Source organism: Calcarisporiella thermophila, assembly GCF_041956535.1.
Source record: "Calcarisporiella thermophila strain CBS 279.70 unplaced genomic scaffold VTP21scaffold_28, whole genome shotgun sequence".
Classification (NCBI taxonomy): Eukaryota; Fungi; Calcarisporiellomycota; class Calcarisporiellomycetes; order Calcarisporiellales; family Calcarisporiellaceae; genus Calcarisporiella; species Calcarisporiella thermophila.
Genome location: NW_027192218.1, coordinates 268,356 through 283,205, shown reverse-complemented (window position 1 = coordinate 283,205; position 14,850 = coordinate 268,356). Strand labels below are relative to the sequence as shown.

The following is a 14,850-nucleotide window of genomic DNA, read 5'->3' as shown; positions in this document are numbered from 1 at the left end:
GTTTAACGTTATAAAAAACATGTATGGTAACAAAAAAGTAGGCTAGTGTATATTTCTCTGATAGTAATACAGAATAATTTGAAGACGGAGTGATAAACACCCCACTCAAACCATTATGATATCCGGGCTGGCAAAGGAAATCATACTCCAGCCATATTTTTTACAACAATGTCGTCTTACAAATTATTCCCACCCTTTCCACTGCTGCCTAGCAAAACAGTCTGTACCGCTTGCAAAACTTGTGGATGGATTTTCGCAGCGGCCGCGATAACCCCTTTGTTTTTGCTTAATAGTCTTCCAACAGAAAAATCAAGTTCTTTGCCATGGATATCAGTCACTATTCCTCCAGCCTCCTTAACTAACAGATCCCCCGAGGCATGGTCCTTTTAAGAAATCAAATGTTAGTGTATATTAGCTCAAACAAAACACCAAACCTTACCCATATTTTTTCGACATATCCAAGCCCTGGCACTGGTAATCTGAGGTAAATATCGGCGTCTCCCCGACTAATAGCACAATACTTGGCCTGGCTGTCCATTCGAATGGGCGGCTTAGAAATTCCAAGCAGCTCTGCTATGCGTGCAGAGTCTGACTGGGATGAGTGGCCAGACTCGAAGGATTCGCAGAAAGCGGCCTGTGAAATACTCGACACATCTGCCATATGGATACGTGTTTCCTTGTCCGAAGAGAATGGACGCTGCCATACAAATTATTGGTTAGAGCATGCTTTAAAAGAAAAGGGAATGTAGAGTAGAGGGGAGAGACAGGAAGGGGACCAAACCTGAAATGCACCCTGCCCCTCCACGGCAATGAAGAGGCTCCCGCGTTCGCCCACGGGGTTCTTCAGGTCAACAGGCAAATTCGGACAGCCCATCACTCCCAAGCGCACGCGCCCATCGACGATGAGAGCGAGGCACACAGCGTATTGATCGCCTCGGAGGAATCCCTTTGTGCCATCGATCGGATCAAGGCACCACATACCTAAACAAAATGACGGGTCAGTCGATGTGTGGGCAAAAAGGCACAATAACGACTCACGTCCAGCTTGTCCTCCTTGAGAATTGCCAATATCAATGGCAGCTAGCAACTAAAGAAAAGACACATCTTAGGATACCTTTTTGGAAGACATGAAGCACTTAAGAAAACCCACCTTTTCTTCAGATAATGGTGCGTCCAGGACAGAGTTTGCAAGGTCGAGAACTTTCTCTCTCATTGCTCTCCCTGCCTCTCCACGCAAATCCTTCGAGTCCTCCTCGCCTACCACTGGATCGCCTGGGAAGTGCTGCTGAAGTATAGAATTCACCACGGCCTGTGCACCAAAGTCAGCGACTAATAAAAGTCAGCCAGTACCACAAGTTAAAAGATGAGAATAAATGCACATATAAATTAACACGGATATACACTGTACCAGTAACTGGTGATTTATCTTTTTTGGTAAGTGTCTCCTCCGTAACGAGTTTTTGAAAAACTGTTTGGCAAACCTGCGTTGCTTTGAGGACAGCCTGGATCGCAACGGCGCGTTCAACAGCATATGTTAGCGCTATCATTGTGTGAAAGCCATCAGAAACCGTCCAGATGGGTAAACACAAAGAGTAATATTACCAGACATCTTGAATGAATTAATACTATAATTCGGGTGTGAAAGTCGAGGTTGAATTAATTTCTAATCAGAAAAATTGTACGATTACGCGAATTCTAAGTCACGCTAAAATGAATCGACCCTAAAGTTTTGCAAAACTTGTAGTCTCCGTTCTCTAAATGATCCTTTGCTAGAAATTCATGCACTTCGGCTGAAAAAAAATGAAGATCGTGGACCCCCAAGATGCCAACGCAGCAATCGCAGCAAAATATCAAAAGGATAAAAAAGTGGGAGAGGGTACATATGCCGTAGTCTACCAAGGTATAAATTAGCGAGCCAGTTGTGCAATTCGTCTTGCTTCCCCTAAATTATAACACATACGTGCTTTTACAGGTACTCAGAAAGATTCAGGGAGAAAGGTCGCCATTAAAAAAATCAAAGTCGGTCGTCTCAAAGAGGGGTTGGATATGTCCGCAATACGCGAGGTTATGTTTCTTCAAGAATTACGACACCCAAATATTGTTGAGGTATTTTATCGCCCGTGATGGAACATAAGGAGGAATGCAATATCTCATCCTATTCACACCATATATTAGCTTATCGATGTATATACTATGAAGACAAATCTCCATCTTGTGCTTGAATTTCTAGATTCCGATCTAGAAATGATTATCAAAGACAAGAGTATAGTGTTTATGCCTGCCGATATCAAAAGCTGGATGCTCATGACACTACGAGGTCTGGAGCACTGCCACCGCAATTGGATATTACACAGAGTAATTGTTTACCATTTTGCAACTCGTTGGCAATGCTTGGATTTACTAAGTGAATGACGATGTGCCTCGTATAGGATATGAAGCCAAACAACTTGCTGTTGAGTCACAGTGGGGAGCTCAAGATTGCTGACTTTGGCTTGGCGCGAGACTTTGCGCTTCCAAACCGGAATATGACATCTCAGGTCGTTACAAGGTGAGCGCCCCTCTTTTCATCTTTATCCGCCTTGGCTGTCTTGTTAATGCTCTAATATTCGCGACTCAGATGGTATCGCTCCCCGGAACTGCTCTTTGGTGCAAAGGAATACTGCTATGGAGTTGATATTTGGGCTGTTGGCTGTATCTTTGCAGAGCTTATGTTGCGTACGCCCTACGTTGCTGGAGACTCAGACATGGACCAGCTCACCAAGATTTTCCACGCTCTAGGCACACCCACAGAACAGGACTGGCCGGTAAACTAACCCCGATAATTTTCTTGCAATTGTTTCGATACATTGGCTAATATGCATGTGTGTTTGCATTTACGGCCTCTCGGATACAGGGTATGACCAACCTTCCAGACTATGTTTCCTTCAAGACTTTCCCCAAAGTCCCATTGCGCACATACTTCTCCGCTGCGGGGAATGATGCCCTGGATCTGCTGGAAAAAATGTTACAATTCGATCCTAACAAGCGGATTAGTGCACGGGATGTAAGTCTCCATTGTGATTGTCAAGTCTTAAATTACTATGTGTGTACTAAAGCTTTGAATTGCGCTGATAGTCACTTCATCACCCTTATTTCAAAAACAAACCTCGTCCCACGCCGCCCTCAAAGCTCCCGAAACACAAGCCCGAGATTACCAAAGTGGCCAATTCGTTGAAGCGGAAGGCCGATGATCCCCTGGCACTTGGTAAGCAATGCCCTGCAATAAAGTTCGCAACAATTTAGTATCTCTTACCTAAAGATTCTTTCAACCTTGAAAATGTAGAGGGAGGAGAAGAAGAGGAGGATGAGGAGTCACGCAAGATTGCGCGGCGACTCGACTTTGGTGCTGCATAACTGAATATAGAAAATAACACGCGTTGCTTGGGAAATAGTTTGATTTGTTCTGGCCTGTAAAAGGTGCACCTCTGTATAGTTTTTTTTTCTTCCTCTAATTTATATTGATAGATATATATTTTGGCATTTAAATCCAATTTTTCTTCTAATCCCCTCTAATAACGGTGACAGTCTAACTGATCAGAATAAGGTCGGAAAACTTTATGGTCGCGGATTAGAAATTTCTGCAGTCTCTGAGTTGACTGATAGTTTCTGATTCTACTGATTGTCGGGACAGATTGCTTGTCTCGTAGCCCTAGATGGCTGTCGAAGCCTTAGATCCATCAAGAACTCTGAAACATTTATTGAGAGGCTCTGATAAAAAAAATAATGCAACATCGCTCGCAAGCTCGACGGAGACACCCCAGACAAAAAAAAAAAAAAAAAAAAAGGAAAGAGAAAAAGCAGGTCGAAGAGAAAGGAAATATTTTCAGTGTCATATTTACTTAACCAAGTTACCAATAAACATTTTCAGTAGTTCTGTAGATGCCCCGATTTTCAATTACATAAAAAACGGTAAATATAATATAATAATATATAATGAAATGTAATCTAAACATTATAAAAAGAAACGGAAATACGTGTAGGAAAAAGAAATTGTTTAGCAAAAACACGAAAGGAATAAAAAACCAGAGAAAACAATCAATTCACTGATATAGCCCTAAATATGTGTATTATTCCTTGGTGCGATTTAATCATCCCGTTCCAAACTCAACTCGCTGATTGGCTCCATCAAAGCCTTCAAAGAATCTATATTTTCAACCGTCAGCCTGAGCGACTGGCGGAGTGATTCTCTTCGCTTCTCTTCGTCTTTCTCGCGTTCCTCGCGAGTGGGAGGGAGACGTTCGTTGATTAGATCGGAGCGACGAGCCTCTTCGAATGTAGTGATTGCTGCAATAGAAAAAAAAAACTTTGAGTAATAGCGCTCTATTTCGCCTGCGTATTTGTTTAACTTACCATTCTTGATGCCTTCCGCGCCCGAGAGGAGTGTGCCATAAGGAAGTTTACCGGTAGAGGACTTGTTCTTCAGCTCCATAACACTCTCCGATTCCTGTCGCAACACTTGGAATACGCGTGCCATACGGCCGACCGCCAAAATCTTGTTTTTGATTTGTCGGCGGCGCTGCTCAACCTGCTCTAACTCGGTTTCTATTTCAAAGTGAAGAAAAGTAATGCAAATGCAACCTCTTCTCCGGGATAAGTCCCGAAAAGAAAGTAATGTAAGAACTACCTGTCATGTCCGCCTTGAGATCTGGTCCCTCCTCATCCAGTAATTCTTCCTTCGTGCACACATTGAGCACCGAGAGTAACATATCGGTGACTATTACATTTACACCAGAAATATTTGGTTAACCATTAGAAGAAACTCGAATCAACGTATAGTAATCACTCACTCTTCTCGCCAACAAAAGGTAAACTCCAAGTAAATACGTCCATAAAGTTCGGCAGCCAATATGGGTGTGGTGTGCAGTTAAATTGTCGAATATTCATGACATTGTTCTCATATTTGAGCACCGCTGCTTTGTTGTTATACACGTCTAGGTAATTGGGTGCCGAGAAAATTGTCATGACAGAGGGGAACCCTGTCGTCCTCGTCTTTCGGTACATACGATAGCCGGCGTCCTGCGCCTCGTGGGCACGTATAATTGAAAGCAGATTGTTGCGTTCGAGGAATGCACAGGCAGCGTGATAACTGAAAAAGAAGGAGCAGCCCCGCACGTGGTTATGAACAAAACACTCCGTTGTCTTCTCTTGCCCAAATTCCTCGAGCGGGTCCGCCCAAAGGATGTCACACATGAGGCCATGCGTAGGTGGTTCGCGGAATCGGTTAATCTAGCAAAAAGGAATAAAAAATCAATTCTTCTAGATTCTCAAACTAAAACGATGTGCAGGGCTACATACACTTCGTAAATCATCCAAGGTATTCAGCTCGGGTGAAAGCCCGCCGTGAATGCAGAGAAACTGTTTATTTAAAATGGCAGCAAGCGGTAGTGCGCAAAACGATTCGATGCAAGCCTCATAAACTCGCTCTGAGTACTTGTGCTTGCCTATTTTCCCAATAAAAGGATGTTTAGAATAAAAATGTTAGGCTGTAGCCAAAGAAAAAGTTACATTCTGCTTTGAAGGTAAAATAGTCCGTGAGATGTCGGCATTCGTGATTTCCACGCAATAAAAAGAATGAATTCGGATACCAGCACTTGAGGGCCCATAGGTAAAGCACACACTAGCAAGAAATGACCAAGTAAATAAACAAACACCAAACGAAATCCAAACAAGGTCAGGGGTACCTCGATAGAAAAGTATCCGCGATCAACATAGTCGCCCAGGAACAAATAAGTTGTCTCGGCAGGATTACCCCCGACTTCAAATAGCTTCATCAGGTCATAGTATTGCCCATGAATATCGCCACACACTGATAAGAAAGGGAGCAGAACATATTTAGATCACTAGATTGCACCAATTCAAACCGTCACTTTTATTTACCTGTAATTGGGGCGCTCACTTCCAGCAAATTTGGTTCTTTGCGTAGCAATTCGGTCCCTTTTCCTATGATATAAAGAGCCTGTTCCTCGGTGATACGTCCTTCATGAAAGAAATGATTCTTTAAAAATTGCACATCGGGAAGATCGGGCCGCTCCTTTGAAAAGAATTCTTCATCGGCCGGGAGATGAGTGGCAGGAGGTGTAACATCTATGTGTGTAAACAGAGACAGTGATTAGCAATCGGCCTTGTTCTACTCTTAGACATTGTCTATCGTTGAAAAAAAAAATAAAGACTAAGCATAATTTACCCTTCATTACACGCTCCTTTGTTGACACCTGTGTTCCATCATCGAGAGTAAATACAGAGAAATCAATGTCAGGAACAGGTTCCTTATTCATCATCTTGCGCAGAATCATGTTCGGCCCTGGGGAAGAGGGCCGCAGCGAGGGCGAGGGCGGCGTCATGGTTGTATCAGGTGTGACCACGGTAAGGTGGTTACTCGCTGAATCCTTCATTGCTGAGATGTTTGATAATGCTTTATAAATGTTGGATTGACTGATGCGCACTCAAGTACAATGATATTGCAAAATTGAGATATACGCGAGATGATCCTGATCTCCTACACTATTATCCCGTTTGATGATGATTCCGACTGGGATTAAGAGGAGTTCAAAAATCTGTAAGTTGCGAAGCATAAGTACCAAAAAAAAGTGGCCAATAATTAACCAAGCCACAAACAACCGTGTTCATAATAAACAGGAAGTGAGCTAGACCTTAAATCGGACGCGGTCGCGCAAAATATTTTCCTAGAAATTTGCTCGTGGTCGTTGTAAGTTGAGGGAATAGTGAGCGCGTACTCTGATCTTTTTTCATATATGAGCCGGCCACCGAGCCTCTGTTATCTGGTCCAGACATTTACGACAGTAATTGAGCAAGTATGTGGGTAAATGTAATGGGTTAACGCAGGCATCTCTTCGTTATATCGAAACTCGAAATGACTGCTGCACGCAGAGTTTATTGCTATAGCCTATACGCAAACAATATCCGAAGCTGCATTCGCACTCTATCATCAAAATACGAGGAGAGATGACAATAAATTTGTGCGACTTAATGTATTATCTTTACATTAAGCCGCAGTTGGGGCCAAGGTTATTATTAGATAAGGCCAATGCCAGCTTTTGTATGAGCTCATCTCGCATACCTCTTATGTCTACACCATCGTATTTCGTTGCCACCAAAAAACGGAGAAAATTTTTGGACGAAATGAATCGGACAAATTAGACAACTAAAAATCGTAGAGCCAATATAGATACAGTTTGGCGTCGAACAGGGTACAAAATAGAGCTCGACTATTTACTAGTGATTCTTGGAGGGACTCTTGATGTATGCACAACAAAAGCAAACGGCTTTTTTATTTTGCTTGTAAATAAATGCAATGAATATCCTCGATTGAATTATTCCCGTTTAAGCAACTGTTACTTTCAGGGCCGAGCAGTTGGATTAAAATTCCTTATTAATGCCTGCCGCAGGAATAATTAGGTCAGCTAGGAATTAAATTGCAACACCAAGCGCTATTTAAGGAACTCGGAACCTGATCTTTGTCAGCCTGATTATAGCAGTCTTATGCTACGTCAAGATTGGTAGTGCCTGGCAACTTTCAGGAGCACATTCGTCATCACATGCTGTAGACGCTCCCAGAAATTGGACTGCTGGGCTGATCAACTCTTACCCTTATATGCATGGCTATATTCCCAGGTGGTTATGTGGCGTAGCCAAATTGTCCCTAAAGTTCGGAGACATGAAATTATGAATTTAAAATAAGCGAAGCATCTGAACATTTTTCAATCTCTCGTTGTTAGATTTACTGCCAATGTTCTCATTTGACGACATACCTGATCAGACTGGACGCGTTATTGTTATTACCGGTGCAAATACGGGGCTTGGTTTAGTTTGTGCACAGGAGTTGGCGAAGAAAAATGCCCATGTGTAAGTTATCAACTTAAATTCATATCTACCTTTGGCATTAACATTTTTGTATGCTTCATGCTTCGCCATATTTGTAGTATCCTCGCTTGCCGCTCGAAAGAAAAGACGCAGCCCGTAGTCGATCAAATTAAATCTACAACTGGCAACCAAAATGTGGAATATATGCAACTCGACTTACTGTCTCTTGCCTCAGTAAACGCCTTTGTCGCAGCTTTCAAAAATCGTGGACTGCCTCTCCATGTCCTTATAGCTAATGCAGGCATTATGTACGCCCCTTTCACTCTTTCTGAAGACGGGATAGAGAGCCAATTCGCCACAAATCACGTAGGGCATCACATGCTGGTAGTAGGCCTGCTACCTGTGATTGAAAAATCCGCTCCTGCACGTATTGTTGTGGTGTCCTCGCTGGCCCACAGATTGCTTCTTTCTGGAGGCCTAGCGCTTGAGAACATTAGCAACCCTAAATATTACAATTTCCATTTCGCATATGCCCGATCAAAACTCGCAAATATCTTGATGGTGCGCGAACTAAACAGACAACTTGAGGAGCGCGGTGTAAAGGACGTTTGGTGTAATAGCGTTCACCCGGGAGCAGTGAAAACTGAATTACAGAGGTTTATTCCGAGAATTATGAGTGCAGTAGCAGGATGGTTTTTGATCAGCCCCGAACAGGGAGCTCTGACGCAACTGTATGCTGCAACAAGCCCACAGATAGTGGAGAAAAATTATCGCGCAAGATATTTTGTAGCTCTCATCATAGTGACCAAATTTGTTGTGCAGAGCACTAATTATTTTTTTGATTATAGACTCCTATTGCAAAACTTAGTGAGCCAACTTGTGACGCGCAGAATGATGCTCTGGCTAAGCAACTGTGGGACTTCACGGAACAGCTTATTAACGAAAAAATCCCTAATCGCGCTTAATTAAGCCCGCAGCTCTGTAACCTGTCAAGGTATTGAATAAATAATTTGCTGCCTATGGTAGTCACGAACACAGTCGTAGTAATAAGATTGCAAACAAAGTGTGTACTCGAAAAATCGAATGTATTTGAATTCGGAAAAAATAAAACAAAATTGTCTTCGAAACCTGGTAGAGGATATAAATTAGCGAACACAATTTTAATTAAAAATGGTATTATCTAGAAACGCTGCTACAGGGTATCTTCATAGCATCGTAAGTGCCAACAAAATAGCACCCATTGCTGCACCTAAATTCATCGTTTTTGAAGCGGAACTTTTCGCCGGTGTCGATTGAGCGGCATTTCCCGTTTGAGAGCCTGATGGGTTCAGATTCTTGGCATCAGGAGGAAGTAGTTGCGAAACTGGAACTGCCATGGAGACTACTGCAGGAGCAGAACTGTTCACAGCCGGAGCAGCAACCATCGAAGGCATGCTTGGGGCGGTTGCTGAACTGGGCAATGGAACCACGCTGCTAGTATTATTAACAACAGGGCCGGCCTGATAAACATTGGCATCACCAACGCATTGAGAAAGCGGGATAAGCTTGTACGCCTTGGCAAGCAACGGCAGGTTCTTGATTGCCAATTGCACAGTGATCTCGGCATGATCGTGTTCCAAACTTAATCCTCCAACTTGCGCGGTGGCCGCCTCCTTAATCCACTGAGTAAAGTTGCCATCAACTGCAGCAGGTGTACTCTGGCCCTCTTTAATCCTCCAGTCATTACTATTTTAACCGATATTAGTTTAAACTTGTGATACTAGCTCAAGACCTATCTTCACCTATCATGGTTCCAAATAACGGCCTTGTATCCCATGCTTGTCAATATGCCACGCACACGATCGTCAATATCACCATATGGAGGGCCTAGAAAATTAAACTCCTTGTGATAAATATACTATACAGCGTGATAAGCTGAAGCCTCGGTTACTACTTACGCATATACTTAGGTTTGACACCAATGACCTGCTCAATTGCAATTTCGGTCCATTTCATTTCAGCAACAATCTGCTCGTTGGTTAGAGAGGTCAGAGCGGAATGGGACCAGGTATGGCTTGCGATTTCATGGCCCTCCTGGAAAGCTCGTTTCAAAAAGGGCCCATGATCGCGTACATTCTGGCCCATCACAAAGAACGTGGCCTTGATCTTCTGCTTTGCAAGGAAATCAAGCAGAGGCGGGGTGAACTGGGTTGGCCCATCATCAAATGTGACAGCCCATGTCCCCTTAGGGCAAGAATCAAAATCCGTTTGCTTGTTGATACAATTATCGCATGACCAGTTGCAGAATCCCTTGGCTTTTTCGCATTGACGGTTTTGATCAATTGGGGGCTGGATAGGAGCCGCAGGGATTTTGGTCATGTCGATGGCTTGAACCCACTCGCGCACCGGCGGAGGTGTCCCCGAGCCTGGTGGGAGCTGTATTTGGGCGAGAGCAGAAAGCGCAAGGTGAGCTACGAGAGTGGCGAAGGAGAGTTGCTTTAGCATGGTTATCGCCAGTGCAAGCGGAAAGTCGAAAGGTTCGGGAGAAGGAGAAAAAGCTTAAAGGAGGGTAGGGGGTGGATAATGCCGTAAAATGCAATTAACGGAAAAAAAGGCTATATAGATAAAGAAAGGTAAGTGTAGAACGGAAATAGAGGAAGAAAGGAAAGAGAGAAGGGAAGTAGAATAGCATACGAGAGAATATATGGATGAACGTTTGCGCGAAGTGTAACTGCTTATTAGTTCGGGACCGCAATTTTAACTCTATTTTCCCAAGTTCAATGGCACGAGTGCATCACAGGAGATCAAGTTCTACTCCACCCACCTCCTTCTTACCTTAAGGTAACTTGGGAATCCATGTATCAAAAGTAAGCCTGGTCACGTTCACCGTGGTCTCCTTATTTTGCAGGAAGCTTTGAGCTCTTTTATCCGAGATGTACATAGGAGATCTTCTACACTAGTGGAATGGAGAGGTAATCAGCCGCGCTTTTACCAATGCTAAAAATAATGCCGAGATTTTGTGACAAATTTGTGATCAGTTTCTCCGCCTCATTATCAAGCACTTCATTTATAGCCTGGCTTCAACTCAACTCCTCTTTGGCTTTGCCTAAATAGTTGTAGACGCTTATTACGATACGGCTTATTTGTTTCGTACTCTCTAGCCAAGAAGTTTGTGCGACAACCAAGGCCGTGGAAGACTCGGTGACCGTCTTTGAGAATTCAATGCATTTTTAACTCGCAGTTTAGCTGCCAGGGCTTTTCTCATTATTATCATTCGAAGGTTTAGCGAAATAGATAATAGGAACAAGACACACATACTCTCACAATTAACTGAAGTTTACAATTCATAAAAAAAAGCAACTAGATATACTAGGCAATAGAGAAAAACCATAGTAAATAAAGAATAATCACGACAACTCGCATCGATAAATAAAGAATAGCGGAAATCACGGAAGTTGAACTGGGAGAAAGTTGCCCACAATTGCGGTCGGTATGTTATATTTATCGCGCCGTATTGTAAACGAAAAACAACACGATATCACGTTAGTATTGTCAGAGTCGGGGCTTTTAAGTAGACATGACGTGAGCACTGCCTTTTGTCCCGCATCAAATGCAATGTTGCCATATTTCTAAATGCAAAGGCAGTTAATTTCGGCCCCATCGGAAAGAACTTATATTATATCTAGAGCTTTACCTCCCAATAATTGACTGCAGACTCCTCCGCCATTAATTCATATATACACAGCCGTCCCTCTCGCAACATCTCGATCGGTATATTTACTAGTGATGCAAACTCTTTGTTTCCCTTGTATATCTCGCCTGTTCTGCGCCATAAACAAGCGGGGATGCCCATTGAGCTAAATACTCGATCATAGTCCTGCAATTCAAATGTTACTATTAAATTCAATAATTTCGGTTAAGATAAGAGCATTGGGTATACCAGTAAAAGTCGCTCAAACGCTTCTTCCACTAAAATTAAGTCCAAATCCGTTAGCGATTGTGCAACCGCACGAAATGCCGGTCGAAAAGTGCTCATTGCTTTCAAAATACGCTGACGGCTTATTGTACCCATGCTGAAAGTTCGGGAAACATAACAAATATTTTCAGAGAATGATTTCACGGTAATAAACATAAGCTACGTACTGTCCCTCCATATATTTTTGTAACCGCGCATAGCCATTCACGTAGTTATAGGGCTTCAACAAACCTGCTTCATATTTGGCATTGATAACCTCTCGCAGGCGATCCTCTGATGTCCCATCTGATGGATCGGCAGCAGTGAGGAAGAACTTTTCTGTAGTGTTGATAGGCGTTCCCTCTTTGGCTATCTTGCTTTGGTTTTCTTCGAGGCCCTCGAGAAAATCACTAATAGTTCAAAGTGTTACTTGAAAAATACGATAAAATAGCTCCAATTACAAAGGATTCTTACCTGATTACACTAAATTCATTTCCCATATGTTCGCTAGCGAAGGTAAGAGGGGTAGTCGGCAAGGCTGACGGTATCGGACTGAAGATCTGCATAGGCAAGCTGGTGACATTGGTCGTCTGATTCCTGAGACCTGGTTGTCAAATAGATGCTTTGAGAATAGATTGGCATCAGAATGCAAAATAACTTAAGTACCTTGAATAGAGGTAGCAGCCGCTTGAGCTCTTGCGTTTTGTGCTCCTTGCGATGTTTTAGGCTCATCGTGACACATATGCTCGATTCCACGTTTAATGCACCGTTGACATGGTCTACCTTTAGAAATGATTTATCATATTAAAATCAAATTAAAAACACCGAATGCGTAAATGAGTGTGTAGTATATCTACCATCATCGCAGGTCATGTGCGATCTCCGACAATAAACGCATGCTAATGATAAATGAAAGAGTATGCATCAAAACACGTTCTCACCATCGGCTTTGATTACTCCAAAATTCGAGTGTTTGCAAAGCATTCTAAGACTTACCATGCGTCACTTTTCTCCGCTTGGGTGCCCCAGATTTTTTCTTCCCTTGGACTGAATCGCCACCACTAGTTAATTCATCTTGATGGACATTATTAGTTGAATTTAGCTGTGAGCTTGTTGTACTGGCTGGAGTGCCATTAGAAGCAGAAGGAGGACTCTGGGATGATTCATCCATGATTATTGCATGGAGATGTTCGATTGGAAATCTAGCTTATCACACTTTTATCGCAAAATTGCCTTCCATAGATAGGCACCGAAAGCTGTGCCCCAAGCGGTCACGTAGACAATAAACAGTTTAACAAGCAGTCCCTTTAATATCCTCGCTTTACATATTGCCTCCCTCTCCCATATCTTAGATCCCGGCAAAAATGCCACATGAACCCATCAATGAGCGCTTAGAGACACTCCGTAACAGAATTCTCATTGAGAAAGATCATGTTAGCAGTGTAAGCAATTCCTACAACTTTTTGATCTAACTGCATGTACTTTAACTTATCACCATTTTACTAGGTCTCCTCAAGCGATTTCCCCCACCACTATCCTGGCTACGATGACAGCTGGAATTTTGAAAAGTTTAAAAATGTACTTTACAAAACAATGCTTTCTAAGATCTACCCATCCTGTTGTTAACGTGCTTTTTCACGAACAGAAATTCAGAGTAACAGTAAACCGCCTCACCGAAACTGAGATGGAATTTGACCTCATAGGTATTGATGCCTCCATAGCAAATGCATTTCGACGGATATTAATAGCAGAGGTACTTTGAGATTACGCATTTTCGATACACTAGTTTTTTTTTATTATAATCACTTTACCTCCTTTTAGGTTCCCACAATGGCCATTGAACATGTTTACGTTCTCAATAACACATCGGTTATACAGGATGAGGTGCTCTCCCATCGTCTGGGCCTCATTCCTATTAAAGCAGATCCCTCAGAATTCGAATTTAAGACACGTAAATTTCGCTCTTCTTCTAATGCTCGAACGAGTTAATGCTAACATTGCGTTCTAGCCGATGAACCACCTACCGACCTCAATACAATTGTCTTTAAGCTTAGTATTAAATGCCAGCGTAATCCAAAAGCAGATGCAAACGAGGAAGATCCCGCAAAAAAATATATCAACTCTAATGGTAATTTTGGCATATTCCTGAACAGAAAAGTTTTATTTCAACCTCTATTCCCTTTCTTGACTTCTAGTTCTCTCAAAGCATTTGACTTGGGAGGCCAAGGGCGACCAGGAGACAAAGTTTAAAGCATCCCCCATTGGCCCGGTGATGGACGACATTCTTATTGCCAAGTTACGACCTGGCCAAGTATGTCCTGCTGTTTTGATATACATTAGTACTTTCTCTAAGGTTCATGTGTAATACTATACTAGGAAATCGACATGGTTCTCCACTGCGAGAAAGGACTCGGGAGAGAGCATGCAAAATGGTCACCAGTTGGTAATAGTTTAAATGATGTTTGCGGTCTGGAAAAATGATTTCAATACTCATTTTACCCCATGTTCTCTAGCCACCGCCTCATATCGACTCCTCCCTGAAATTATCATCAAACGTCCGATAACTGGTGACCTTGCGGACAAGTTTGCTCGCTGTTTCCCGGAAGGAGTAGTTGAAGTAGTCATGGAGAATGGTGTCCGCACTGCTAAAGTTGTCAATCCGCGCAAAGACACAGTAAGCAGAGAGGTATTGCGGCACAAAGAGTTTGAGGGGCTGGTGAAGCTTACGCGTGTGCGAGATCATTTCATATTTAATATCGAGTCGACCGGTATCATACCTCCAGCAGACTTGTTCCGACAAAGTGTCCAGGTGCTGATGGAAAAGTGTCGCCGTGTGCAGCAGGCAATCCAGGAATTGAAGAGTAAATCGGCATGAAAATTACATTGGCAATAGAAGTAGAAGCAATTCACTCTGATTGATTTTTATCCAAATAAATTTTAGTTCATAAAGGAGACCCTTAATATTTTTTTTAACTGAATAACTGAACAGACTCTGAAGAAAAACATCCTATCCGAAAAAAAAAAAAATAGTAATAAAAATAGAAGAAAATTACAGA

The 14,850-nt window shown here is 42.6% G+C and overlaps 7 protein-coding genes across 7 annotated transcripts; 3 read left to right on the top strand and 4 right to left on the bottom strand.

Moving 5' to 3' along the window:
• Positions 1 to 176: 176 nt before the first annotated feature.
• On the bottom strand, positions 177 to 1,609 carry VTP21DRAFT_6689 (uncharacterized protein; the record flags this gene model as incomplete). Its single annotated transcript, XM_069397346.1, has 7 exons — positions 177 to 383; positions 440 to 697; positions 782 to 981; positions 1,039 to 1,087; positions 1,151 to 1,329; positions 1,409 to 1,540; positions 1,603 to 1,609. The coding sequence occupies 7 exons, from the start codon at positions 1,607 to 1,609 to the stop codon at positions 177 to 179; spliced, it is 1,032 nt and encodes a 343-aa protein (XP_069246839.1).
• Positions 1,610 to 1,800: 191 nt separating this feature from the next.
• On the top strand, positions 1,801 to 3,393 carry VTP21DRAFT_6688 (uncharacterized protein; the record flags this gene model as incomplete). The annotated part of the gene is made up of 8 exons (XM_069397345.1): positions 1,801 to 1,900; positions 1,973 to 2,106; positions 2,176 to 2,355; positions 2,430 to 2,548; positions 2,618 to 2,804; positions 2,894 to 3,043; positions 3,115 to 3,244; positions 3,323 to 3,393. The coding sequence occupies 8 exons, from the start codon at positions 1,801 to 1,803 to the stop codon at positions 3,391 to 3,393; spliced, it is 1,071 nt and encodes a 356-aa protein (XP_069246838.1).
• Positions 3,394 to 4,123: 730 nt separating this feature from the next.
• On the bottom strand, positions 4,124 to 6,431 carry VTP21DRAFT_6687 (uncharacterized protein; the record flags this gene model as incomplete). The annotated part of the gene is made up of 9 exons (XM_069397344.1): positions 4,124 to 4,323; positions 4,390 to 4,581; positions 4,664 to 4,753; positions 4,827 to 5,265; positions 5,335 to 5,480; positions 5,545 to 5,656; positions 5,721 to 5,845; positions 5,917 to 6,123; positions 6,224 to 6,431. 9 exons carry the CDS (start codon positions 6,429 to 6,431, stop codon positions 4,124 to 4,126), a joined length of 1,719 nt encoding a protein of 572 aa, XP_069246837.1.
• Positions 6,432 to 7,786: 1,355 nt separating this feature from the next.
• On the top strand, positions 7,787 to 8,825 carry VTP21DRAFT_6686 (uncharacterized protein; the record flags this gene model as incomplete). The annotated part of the gene is made up of 3 exons (XM_069397343.1): positions 7,787 to 7,902; positions 7,980 to 8,646; positions 8,709 to 8,825. The coding sequence occupies 3 exons, from the start codon at positions 7,787 to 7,789 to the stop codon at positions 8,823 to 8,825; spliced, it is 900 nt and encodes a 299-aa protein (XP_069246836.1).
• A 240-nt stretch (positions 8,826 to 9,065) lies between these two features.
• On the bottom strand, positions 9,066 to 10,344 carry VTP21DRAFT_6685 (uncharacterized protein; the record flags this gene model as incomplete). Its single annotated transcript, XM_069397342.1, has 3 exons — positions 9,066 to 9,585; positions 9,642 to 9,726; positions 9,798 to 10,344. 3 exons carry the CDS (start codon positions 10,342 to 10,344, stop codon positions 9,066 to 9,068), a joined length of 1,152 nt encoding a protein of 383 aa, XP_069246835.1.
• Positions 10,345 to 11,285: 941 nt separating this feature from the next.
• VTP21DRAFT_6684 (uncharacterized protein) lies at positions 11,286 to 12,965 on the bottom strand (the record flags this gene model as incomplete). The annotated part of the gene is made up of 8 exons (XM_069397341.1): positions 11,286 to 11,468; positions 11,534 to 11,716; positions 11,780 to 11,912; positions 11,983 to 12,204; positions 12,269 to 12,398; positions 12,461 to 12,577; positions 12,652 to 12,693; positions 12,791 to 12,965. The coding sequence occupies 8 exons, from the start codon at positions 12,963 to 12,965 to the stop codon at positions 11,286 to 11,288; spliced, it is 1,185 nt and encodes a 394-aa protein (XP_069246834.1).
• Positions 12,966 to 13,158: 193 nt separating this feature from the next.
• On the top strand, positions 13,159 to 14,669 carry VTP21DRAFT_6683 (uncharacterized protein; the record flags this gene model as incomplete). Its single annotated transcript, XM_069397340.1, has 8 exons — positions 13,159 to 13,236; positions 13,301 to 13,372; positions 13,440 to 13,547; positions 13,616 to 13,745; positions 13,803 to 13,922; positions 13,990 to 14,105; positions 14,171 to 14,237; positions 14,308 to 14,669. 8 exons carry the CDS (start codon positions 13,159 to 13,161, stop codon positions 14,667 to 14,669), a joined length of 1,053 nt encoding a protein of 350 aa, XP_069246833.1.
• Between the last annotated feature and the right edge of the window lie 181 nt (positions 14,670 to 14,850).